We start from the raw sequence: 12,873 nt of genomic DNA, 5'->3' as shown, positions 1-12,873 counted from the left end.
TTTCGGCTATTGATTATGGATTTTTTGTGTGCTTATTTCATCAATTCTGTGATGATTTTTACTTTTTTTTTTGTTGGACTTGATCTATCGGCGAAATGTGTATGTTATTTTTGTCTATTATTAAAATAGTTGGATAAATTAATTGTCAAAAGAGATCCACTGTTTAATAAAATTTAATATTACTTCTTGGCTTTTTTTTAGGAAAAAAAGTGTATTAAAAAGTCAAAAATCATTGTAAAAACTTAAGAAAATTAACTTTATTTTATTTTGCTCAAAAATCTAAAAAAAATCACTTGTTAAACACATTTTTAAAATTTTTAACTCACCAAAAATCTAAAAAGTGAATTCAAAATATATTTATACCTATGCTGCCAGAATTTGGTTGTTAGATCATAAAGTAAATTTTGTCGATTTTCGTGACAAAGATTTTCATTTTTCGCAAAGGGCGGGGAAAGTTTAGTCCACCAAGAATTAAATTGTTGTCAATCTTGATTTAACTTTCGACCAAAGATTGTTTAAATAACAAGGAGGAATATATACATACATATATACATATATATATATATATATATATATATATATATATATATATATATATATATATATATAAAGGGTATTGGGGTAAAGTAGAAATCAGATTAATAGACAAAAGTCACAAAATAGTGCACGATAATTTAATAGTTACAAGGGTCCAGGTCCGGGTCTAGGGGCAGGTCCAGGGTCCAGGTCAAGATCCAGATCAAACCCGAATCCAGTGTGTTTCAAAAAATAAGACCCAGACCCTTAAAAAAGGGGCGGGTACAACAGGGTTCTGGACCCATGACCATCCCTACTCCCATTATTTATCGTTCAACTTTATTTTATATGTTGCGGTTAATGTGGAAGAAAAAATATAAGCAAATGCGATTTTGTTTGAATTATCTAATCACATATATTTATAATAATTTTTTTATAATTTTTAAATATTTATGGTTCAATATATAAATAACAAAAATAACACATTAAAGTGTACGAAAAAGTCAAATATAGTAGCAATTATAGGGACAAAATCTGTATTGATCACCGTGATTTATAAATTGTGGACGGGTTTATGAGCAAAGGGCATTCCTTGGCTGACTAACTTCTTTAATATTATTTTGAGGACACATAAGATGCCAGAAGAATGGAGGAATAGCACGCTAGTACCTCTGTTTAAAAACAAAGGCGATGCGCAAGTATGCTGCAACTATAGAGGTATCAAACATCTAAGTCACACAATGAAATTGTGGGAAAGAGTGATAGAGGGGAGAATTAGACAGAAAACAGTGATTAGAGAGAATCAATTCGGTTTCATGCCAGGAAGGTCGACCATTGAGACAATTCATGTTTTGAGGAGACTCATGGAGAAATATAGGGAGTGAAAGAAAAATCTGCATATGGTGTTCATTGACTTGGAGAAAGCGTATGATAGCATACCACGACGTGTCATCTGGGATAGCCTCAAGGCTAGAGGTATTTCTTCAGTGTACATTGAGGCTATATAGGATATGTATGACAGAGCTTCGACTAACATTCAAACACCGGTGGGAATAACATAGTCTTTTCCGGTTAAAGTTGGTTTACATCAGGGATCGGCTCTAAACTTTTTCATTTTTACTGTCATAATGGAAGAGATTTAAATATGTTTGGGAGACGGTACCGTGGTGTATGATATTCGTTGACGACATAGTGTTAGTAGTAGAAACTAGAGAGGAGGCTAGTAATAAATTGGACGAGTGGAGGGAAGCTTTAGAAGGTAAAGGGTTGTGCATTAGTCGTACGTAGACCGAGTATTTGCGCTGTGACTTCAGTGGGACATCAACGGTAGGTGAACCAAAGGTGTCCATAAATGAAACGGTTGTTAAAAGTACAACCAAGTACAAGTATTTGGGATCGATCATTCAAAGGAATGGGGAGATTCACGGGGATGTAAATCATCGTATACAAGCGGGTTGGCTTAAGTGGCGCCACCGCAGTGCTTAGAGCTGTTCAAAAGTGACCCAACCCGAAAATCTGATCCGAAATCGAAAGTAAACCGACCCGAAAATGTGTTCCTTTTTTAGGTTTATCGAACCGATATTACCCAACCCGAACCGATTCACAACCGAAAATGAGAAACTGAACCCGAATTGTAACCGATTTTTCTAACCGACACGTAACTATTAACCGAGATTACCCGAACTTAATAGTGATCGACCCGAATCATGCTCAAAACCGAACTTGATCCGGCTAAAATCGACTTAACCCGAACGAAGTTTAGATCGAACTGCTGTAAACCTAAACCAACTTTTTACATAGAAGTATGATTGACTCATATTCAATCATGTTATTAGTTACTCTAATAAAGTCATAAATATTTTAATAAAATAAATTTTATAAATACATGGTTTAATATATTTAGAGTTAATAATCAATGGTAAATGTTTATTTAACTACTTTTAATCGAATTATATAAAAATTGATATAATTTTAATTTACGGTCAAACAAGTAAAAGTAACAATGTAATAATGATCACTAATTGATTTGCAATTTCACTATTTTGATTTAAGTAAAGGAACCTTATCATCAATTAAAAAATGACTAACAACTTAATCTGATACTGACTCGATCAATAGTAATTAGTAATTCGCAATTCGTAGCCGAATTCTACTTGAAAAATATCCGAACCCGTTCTGCATTCGGTAAAATCGAAACAATTATTAACCGATGACAACCTGAGACCGATTGAAACTTGACACGAACTTCAACCGACACCGAACTGATGCTAACCTGATAGCGCGAATAACCGATTTTCAATCGAACCGTGACTAACCGACCCGACCCAAGTAGGACCCGTCGCAACATGCATCTGAAATATAACCGATCTGAAATACAACCGAATCGAATGACACCCGTCCGATACCGACCCGATTACCCAAATGAGCACCTCCCAGTGCTATGTGATAGGAAATTCCCAAGTAAATTAAAAGGAAAGTTCTACTGAGCGGCAATCAGACCGGCTATGCTTTATGGGACCAAATGTTGGCCTGTAAAGAAGATTTTTTAACACAATATGGAAGTTACAGAAATGCGTATGCTAAGGTGGATGTGTAGGTACATATTGATGGATCGAATTAGGAATCAAGAGTTCAGGGAAAAACTAGGGATAGCCCCTAAATCTGGAAAGATGCGCGAAAATAGATTGAGGTGGTTTGGGCATGTACAGAGAAAGACTTTCGACGCCCCTGTAAGGAGGATAAAAAACATTATAATAGATGGTAAGAGGAGTCGATGAAGACTCAGGAGAACTTGGGATGAGCAAATAAGCGTTGACTTGTATGAGTTAAACTCTCTGCAGACCTGATTAGGGATATGAGTAGTTGGAGACGCCATATCCATGTCTTAGATTTCTGATGTCTTAACCTCTTGCTTTTCTTGTTTACTTTCTATCAGTTTTTTGCTTTCCTTTTGTAGTGGTTTTGCTTTTATTTTATTTATAGGCCTTTAAATTATCTTTCCTATGGTTAGTACGTCTATTTATCTTCCTTCAGCTGCGCTCTCCTTTATCGGTATGAGTTGCCGCCGTCTTTTTCCCTCCACAGACCCTGTCCTCATTCTATGAGCGAGGTACATTAGGTAGGATGATGATGATGATGATGATTTATAAATTACCACAAAACAAATACCAATAAAATAAACAAAACAAAAAAAGATAAATTAGAATCCAAAAGGCTTCACCCTCAGATCTTTCCACAAAAAAGTAATTTACCAATATTATAAATCATCGTTTATTTACTTACGCTACCTAAAGTATAGTGGAACAAAAGAATTACTTCTACTTCAAAACTTACTAAAATATCTTCGGCTCTTTGCCACAGCCCACAACAATGTAGGAGTTGAGTTGGTCCAAGTTTCCAAATGTCAATATAACCAGAGTTCAATATTCATGAAAGGCACATTCGTGGAGCATTTTCCTTATACCTTCCCTCGGTGGGTCACAAAATTCAGAATAACTACACCATAATTACTAATAGGAGTAAAATACTTATATTTTTTTTTAGTTCCGTTCTATAATACTTAGGGGCTGTTTGGTTCGCACAAGGGAATCGAAATGGAATGAGGAAAGGGAATGAAGGAGAAAGGAATGGATTCCCCTAATTTAGCCTAATCGTTTGGCTGTGTTCAGGAAACGGAATGAAATGCTCATTGATTCCTTTTGTGACTGTTTGGTTTAAGTTAAGGAATCAAATTATGAGTTTTTAAATTCTTTTATATTTTTTCCAAAAATAACTAGTTATTATATGATAAACTTAAAAAACTTATTTTTTAAAAAAATATCATTAACCTACATCATCTTTTCCTGTAATATGCAGAAAAAAAAAACATAACTCTAAATAATATATTTCTAGCTCCATTGAAATAATAATAATAATAATAATAACAACAATAACAACAATAATAATAGCAATAATAATAAAAATAAAATTAATAACAATTTTTTTAAAAAAAAATTATTTTTTAAATTCCAGGGACAAATTCGTAATTTTATTTAGGGGTGGCAATAAAATGAAAAGAGTGGCGAATTATAACAATATTCATAAATCAAAGTTCAAATTTTAAGTGATGGGTAATGAAGTGGGGAATGGAATGGGAAAGTGTGGGGGTAGAAAATGAGAGTATAATAGTTTGGTTTGGGGTAAACCCAAAACTAAAATAGGTGAAATGAAATGATAGAAAATGGCAAATAAACAACAACATAGGGAAGTGAGTATTTTCATTTCCTTTCCCTTTGATTATTACCCCCAACCAAACGGCCCCTTATTACTTATATATTAAATATTGCTTAATACTTCGTTATAATCTAAATAAAATCTTATTTTTTATATCACTAATATTTTAAAATATTCATTTTAAAAAATTTAATTTAAACTCAAATTAAATACGTAAAAAATAATTATATTCTATCAAGTGTAATGAAACGAATGAAACACCATATATAATAATAGTATAACAATAATTTACATGGTAAATAAAATAAAAATACTAAACTACTATTCGTAATAATAATATCAGTATTAAATTTTTATAAATTTAGTCCAAAGCATTTGGTCCCGCACAAGCTTTCAAAACGGGGCTCCATATCCACTGAATCAAAAACCTTCTTCCTTTTTTCCCATACATATTAAAAGTTTTACCCTTTCGGTCTCTCATTACTTGACCCGTATACCCACCACCACCACCCGTACCATATAATCCTTCACAAAGATCCCCAATTTCAGTGGGAGCCGTGGGATCTTCTCCGGCGTACCATGCATTAATCAACGGATTAGATGAAAGCTCAGCTAATTCATGCCCAATGACACTAATCATCCCATCAACACCCACATCGTCATTCGGCGGCTTAAGAGCCGCCAACCCGCTACCACCCATATACCCGGGTACTGCAAACGGGTATGCACAAACTTCGGGGCACTGTTTGCCCGAATTCCCGATCCATGCGTAAGGGAGCGTGTAACCCACGAGAGATGGGAAAGTAAAGTAGTGGAACCCACATACCGCTCGGCAGAAATCTTGCATGGTAACGTCCACAGAAGTTAATATGAGGTAGATTCCATGTTTATGATCTACTGGAAACGGTGCCGTTTTAACTGCGTTTCCAATTACTTGCTGGACTGAAAGTCGGGTCAGATGAGACCCTTGAGAATAATAATGATCGGAATATTCTCCGGCAATGAGAAGATTCCTTGACACGTTAGCACCGGTTTGGTCAGTGTAAAGCGACACCGTTTTCCACCAATCGGACACTGTTTGAGTCGATTTAGAAGAGGAGGATGAAGAAGAAGGTGAGATTGAATGAAGAAAATCTCTAATGAGAGATTGTTGTTGTGGGGCCCACTTACCATACCAAATAATGTAAACATTAATCGGGGAAGATGATAAAACGGGACCCATATGATATTTCAAGTCTACCAAATTAGACGAACCTTCAAATTTCTTGTTGGATGATAATGATTTGGGTGGTAATTTAGGGTTGATGATATCGGGTTTAATAGAAAGTGTTTGTACAGATTGTTCATGGCGTTTAGCTGAGGAAGAAGAAGAGGATAAGAGGAGTAAGGTAAGGAGAGAGAAAATGAGATTTAGGGGTTCCATTTTTGAAAATTGGGAGGTTTTAGAGAGGGAATGTGGAATGTGGAGTGAGAAAGGGGGAAGAGATGGGGTTTATAGAAGAGAAGGAATAAGAAGAAGGGTAAAAAGAGGAGGGAAATGGGTTGGAGCCAGCTGCATTAAGTGGGTACTTGGCTGTGCTTTAAATGGTTATTTGTGGGGAAAATAAGGACATGGAGAATTCAGAAATCACAATAAAGAACATTGTTTCTAATTTGTACTTTTATTACTTACACATATTTATAATTCAAAATTCATTCATTGTGCTCTCTCTATTTCATTATACAAGCTACTTGTTATATTTTAATATGTAATTTAATAATTAAAAATTATATTTCAAATTATGTTTGGTAAAAAATTAAAATTAAAAGAATTTATATTGAGATAATTCAAACAAGATTTCAAATAATTATAACTTATATTTTGAGAATTGTATACAAATTAAAAGTTTTTGGTGTATAACGTCAAAATAACAAATAGGGTATTTTACCAAAATAGGAAAAAATATTTTTTTATTTGAAATTAAGATTAGGGTGAAAATCAAAATTTTTGTCACATTAGTGAAAGAGAAAACATTCAAATACTTAATAATGGTGTGAAATATTGTATACTACCTTTTTTGTTTGTTTTATTATTAAATTTGTATTGATTAATGGTGTTATGTTTCTATTATTTTAAAGAGTTATGATTTTAAAAATTGAATAAAATGTTTTGTTTTCATAAGAGACTGATATGTATATTTCTCCGTCATTTATTGTTTTTATTTATATTAATATTAATAAAATTAAGAATAAGTTCTTTTTTATTACCATGATAATCAACATTATTAATTTTATACTATTATCATACTTAAACCTAAACAATATTTTTTATTGCCAACATGAAAATCATCAAATTCTTCCACAAGCATCTTACTTGGTAAAGATCTTTCCGAACCCCCTAAGTTCTTTTTTGGTTTTGATTTAATAAATGTTTTTCCCTTTTATTTATTTATATTTTGTGAAAAAATAAAAATCATGCCATAAAAATACTCCTATAATTTTGGAGGGAGAAATTGCACGTTTATTTTTGGATTGAGGGCTAGAAGGTTTTACTTCTATAATTGTAGGAAAATATTAGAAATTTTAAGAGAGAATTTTGGTGAGTTTTATTTTCGATGTAGGATAGGGAGATCTAATTTTGCATATCAAATATTTAGCTTTTGAAACAAAAAGTTACCTTCCGTTCTTTTTTGCTTGTTCACTTTACTTTTTCACTTATTTCAGTGTAAACTTTGAGACGCAATATTTCATAGTTTGTATAATAAAAAATTATAAAAATTATATATTAAATTTCTTTGCATTAAGACGAATCTAACAAGATTCCACTTGAATATATTTTGTCTTGAATTTATACTTTAAAAATCAAATATAAATTTCTCTCTCATAAAGTGGAAAAACTTAAAGTAGAAAAACAAAAAAAACGGATGGAATAATTTTTAAAATTTAGTTTTAGAATGAGAATTTTGAGATTTTTATTTTGGATGGAGATTTTTAGAGGATTTAATTTTATACATCAAATATTTTTCATTTGAGATAAAAAGAAGATTTTAAAATACTGTAATTTTTTCTTTTTTTTTTTGGGGGGGGGGGGGGGGGGGAGGGGGGGGTTAGGGGATTTTTATTTTAAATCTACTATTTTGAAAAATTTAAATTTGTATATTAGATATTCTTTATGTGAAGCAAGACAATTATGAAATAATTTTGAATAGAGGGTACAATGGTTAAATTTTAGATTGAAAAACTTCAAAATTTTGAAAAAAAACAATTTGAAATTATGTAGTTTTCTGTTTTATAGTTTTTTTATTTTCAAAGTCATGTAATATATGTCTTATAATAAATAAAAAATTAGTTAAATTTATTGAGAACATAATAATTTTTTAAATAGTCATTAACGTAATTTCTTTTTTAACTGAAAACTGAAACAAATAGAAAAAGAAACAAAATGATTTTAAATTATCTGACAAAACGAAATCCAATAGAATTTGAACATGATAAAATCTAACCCAAAACTCGATCGAGTAATTGAATTTATAGCTCCATTTAGAAGCTACAAATGTGTAGTTGTTATTCAAGTAGTTAATTGGCACATATAGGAAAGGGCGGGACCAAGGGAGGAAAAGCGAGAATTATGGGTGAAAAACGGAAATAATGAGTTGTTTTTGGTCTATTGTAGTTAAGTGCTTTTGGGGTGGTAAATTAACGGGGAAAAAGTGCATGAAGTTTGGAATTTTGGAGCCATCCCAATCTAATTGGGATACTCACTGGGTACTCTTTTATTTTTAATTCAGAAAGCATAAAAGCATATCTTCTGGGTTGACACAAATGCAAAATTGTTTAGTCCTATTTTCACCTACCAACTAATATATAATTTGGATTGTCTTCTCAATTAAAGTACGTTCTAATTTTAACTGCTTTGGACCAAGTAAGAAGAAATAATGTGCGATTTAAGACTTCAATTATGAATATTGAAGACTCAATAGAGGCCGAGTTGGTTGTACCTTGTCAATGAAGTTGGCCTTAGCTCCAAGGATCGCCCCCCATTTGAGCAATGTTCAACAAGGGCAATCCCCATAAGGGCCGAGATATGACTCTCAAGCCTGTATCTGGCCAGGGGCAGGTGGGGCATGTCAAGAAACCAACTCAACCAGGATATGTTATATACTCTAACACGCCCCCTCACACGAGAGCCCATTGAGTTAGAAGTGTAGATGCGCATAGGTGCTGAACATTCCACTTTTAATGAGGGGTGGTTGAGATTCGAACCCGTGACCTCTTGTCACGTTGGCTTCTAATACCATGTCAAGGAATTAACTCAACCAAAAGCTTAAGCTGATGGTTGAGACCCCAGGATATCCATATTTCGAAACTTCAATAGGTTTAAATTTAAATATTAAAACATAAAAAGAATTAAGAGTGATAGTGGGATATTATTGGCAAAGAAATTAATTGTCAGACAAGTACATTAAATTAATGAAAAAGATTTATAGGCATCTTTCACTAAAACAAATGGAAACTCTTTCATCTCTTACATATTTGAAATTAAAATTTTAATTTGCTTTATAATATTTGAAAGGGCGACAAGGGCCCTTATTTCTAATCTTGTCCCTTTACCACCGAAAGTTCTGAAACATACCTAATGACTCCTCGGTTCAAACTCTATAACTTGGCTAGTCGGCAGTCGCATGGACAGAGTAAACATTTTGGAGACCTTATTTATTTTTTTGGTATCTTTCAAAATGAGGCCCTTCATTATACTAAAAGTTAAAATGTTTTCCACTTAAAAAAAATAACTCAATTCAAAATGTGTTGTAACATTATATTCTAAAATTATTTTAAATATAAAAAAAATTTACAAACAAATCACTTAAAAATATTGCTCAGAACTGGGTCTGAATAGCACCATTTTATTAAGGCCCCTTATTTATGAAAACCCTAGACGGTCGGCTACCCGACTTGTGCTCAGAACCGACACTGGCTGGTCGCCTCACTTATTAATTTATAATAGTTTATGATATGATGGTTATATTGTTTAAAATGACATATAAATTAAGTAATATTTTGTTGTTTAAGTAATATAGGTAGATTTCTTAACATAATATTAAGGTTTATAGCCCAAAAGGTGACGAGTTCGTCCACCTCTCATTTCAAATGGAAATATTAAGCACCAATATTATGTATGAGGAGGACATATATAACATTCATACTTATAGGCTTATAGCCCAAAAGACTCTCATTTAAAAGGTGTGATAGAGTATAAAAACATATCATAACACCTCAACCATCAATTTTGGTTTTTATCATCTTATTTAAAAAACTGTAGAACACTGTGATAATAAACCCAAAAAGATTAAGGAAATATCTTATCATTTTTAAGATTTCTTTCAACAATATATATATATATATATATATATATATATATATATATATATATATATATATTATCTGTATTTTTTAAATAGATTTTTTTATTAAAATGTGTAGCTTTTATATAAATCGGAGATAAGCATATATAAGAAGCTAAATGTATTTTTCACACAAAAATACAGATATTTTTTAGAATATAATAATGAGAAACCACATAATCCACAAACTACAAAGCTTATGTAGGAAGTATCCTTTTCTTGGTTATACGCATGCTACTTACAAGGTTTCTCACTTTCTTGCTACTAATTTTGTCCGTAGATCTCCTTTATTTTCATTAATTTATAACAATAATATTTATTTCTATTTAATTAAGTTAACATCATATTCAATTAGTTTGTATTAATATTGATGTATTCTTCCAAATTAATATGAGCTTCAGATATGATAGTGTAGGACAACTAATTTATATATATATATATATATATATATATATATATATATATATATATATATATATATATATATATATATATATATATATATATATATATATATACATATATATATATATATATACATATATATATATACATATATTATATATATATATATATATATATATATATATATATACATATATATATATAAATATATATATATATATATATATATATATATATATATATATATATATATATATATATATATATCATCCTTTTTTTTATAAAAAAAAAGTAACACATTTTTGGCAACAAGTAACATCTAACACCTTTTTAATAGAAAAGTAATACTTTTTTGTCAGATAAGTTGGTTCTCACGGTTCTAATATAAGGATGATTCTCACTTGAACTTCTACCTATATATATATATATATGTATATATATATATATTATATGTATATATATATATTATATATATATATATATATTATATATATATATATATATATATATATATATATATATAATATATATATATATATATATAAGGTCGCGTTTAGGTGCAAACCACGGTTCTATGCGAACCGTGAGAACCAAAAAATGTGTTATCTTTTTACAGAAAATTTGCTACTTTTGCACAAAAATTGTGTTACTTTTGTTTTTAAAAAAACCTGGTACTTATTACCAAAAAAGTGTAACTGTCAGAAAAAAAATATAGATGCAAAGTAACACGTTTTTCTGAAAAAGTAACACCTTTTTATATAAAAAGTAACATCTTTTTATGATTCTCACGGTTCTCATATAAGGATGATTTTTACTTGAACTTCTCCCTATATATATATATATATATATATATATATATATGAGATAAAATAATGCTTAAAGCTTGGTATTTACAGCATTCACAAATACTCACTCTGTCCTTGTGATTTTTAATATGTCTTTTTACTATAATATAATTCTCTTTTATGAAAATGTTTTGATCATTTTTTTTATTCTCATCCATACTTTTATGTCTCAATTAATGTATCAACCATATCATTTCATTATTTTTATACAATATACAACTTTAATAATTTCCAACCAACAAAGAGTGTAATTGTTAGATTATCCATTTATCTCAAATTAATGGAAAGGGCCACCATGATCTAACGATTCAAATGCAGGCCCAAATCCTCATCTTGGGCTCTGATCTCTACAACTGATCCGAAGTTTAACCTCTGAACAACGTTAAAGAGAATCACAAAAACTTACAGACAGACCGTCTCATATTGAGGCTGTCCATATGAAGCATTCCAAAGCCAAAATTTTATTTTTAAAAAAGGCTAAAAAAGGCTAGTCTTTTAAAAATTAAAGAATAAAAATTTAATATTGATTTTAAAGGTATCAATTTTGATATCAAATGTATCAATTTCAACTTAAAGTAAACCTCAAATAGATCAATTAAAATAAAAAAATTTAATTTTAAGCTAAAAGTGATTAATTTTGACGCTAAACTGATCAATTTCTACCTCTAAATATAGTTCTTTTTTTACAATATCATATCGGAGGTAATAAAGTGGTATTATTCTAATGATGAATTTCAAACAACAAATGAATGATCAATAACACTATCAATAATAGTGTTAACACATTGCACATTACAAGTACTTTTATTCGATGCAGTATGATGGTTTTGATGGAATAGTGGTATTGGTCTTCCCCCTATCGGTTTTTGTTTATAACAGACTTAGAAATGAATTTGTGGGTGTAGTGTTTACTTACCCTGGATTTGAAGGTAGAAGAAGTGTCAATATCGAATTATGTTTGCCAATTGATTCAATGAATGTTCTTGAAAATGATCAAAAGTTCATGACTGTTTTGTTATAAAATACTTCACTTTTGATCTAAAAGTGATTAATTCAGACCTTAGAGTGATCAATTATGATAAGTTATACTTATAAAAAAAATAATTTTGACCTTAAAGGTATTAATTATGACCTTAAATAAATTAATTACTGATCGCATATTGAGAAAAACTATAATCGGACTGATTGAGCTATCCGTCACATAATTGAGACTGTCGCTCGCAAGATTGGCTGTAAGAGAATAGAACTTTTGAAGTTTATATATCTGTTTTTGATTAGCCGTCTTGTACGAGACCGTCTTACTTTGAGACGATTGATGCTAAAATTGTCACTTTGAAAGTTTTAGATTGAAAGCATTCATTCCATGAAAACCATGTTTACCTAGGTAGTAAACTTAAATCAAAAGAAGAGAATAAAAGAGAACCTTAATAATAGTTAAAGCTTGTATTGTTTTTCTTATATGAAGTAGTGAATAATTATTTCATATGTACATGTTACATAGGCTAAGAGTAAAT

The 12,873-nt window shown here is 30.5% G+C and overlaps 1 protein-coding gene across 1 annotated transcript; it reads right to left on the bottom strand.

Annotated features, from left to right (window-relative positions):
• Positions 1–4,969: 4,969 nt before the first annotated feature.
• LOC130826497 (protein EXORDIUM-like 5) lies at positions 4,970–6,428 on the bottom strand. The gene has a single exon (XM_057692080.1). The coding sequence runs from the start codon at positions 6,149–6,151 to the stop codon at positions 5,090–5,092; it is 1,062 nt and encodes a 353-aa protein (XP_057548063.1). The 5' UTR covers positions 6,152–6,428; the 3' UTR covers positions 4,970–5,089.
• Positions 6,429–12,873: the final 6,445 nt, after the last annotated feature.

Source organism: Amaranthus tricolor, chromosome 1 (genome assembly GCF_026212465.1).
Source record: "Amaranthus tricolor cultivar Red isolate AtriRed21 chromosome 1, ASM2621246v1, whole genome shotgun sequence".
NCBI lineage: Eukaryota > Viridiplantae > Streptophyta > Magnoliopsida > Caryophyllales > Amaranthaceae > Amaranthus > Amaranthus tricolor.
The sequence above is the reverse complement of the archived record's forward strand: the minus strand, read 5'-3'. Positions and strand labels throughout refer to the sequence as shown.

Coding starts and splice junctions, on each gene's coding strand:
- LOC130826497 (XM_057692080.1), bottom strand. CDS start 6,151: ATGGAACCCCTAAATCTCATTTTCTCTCTCCTTACCTTACTCCTCTTA.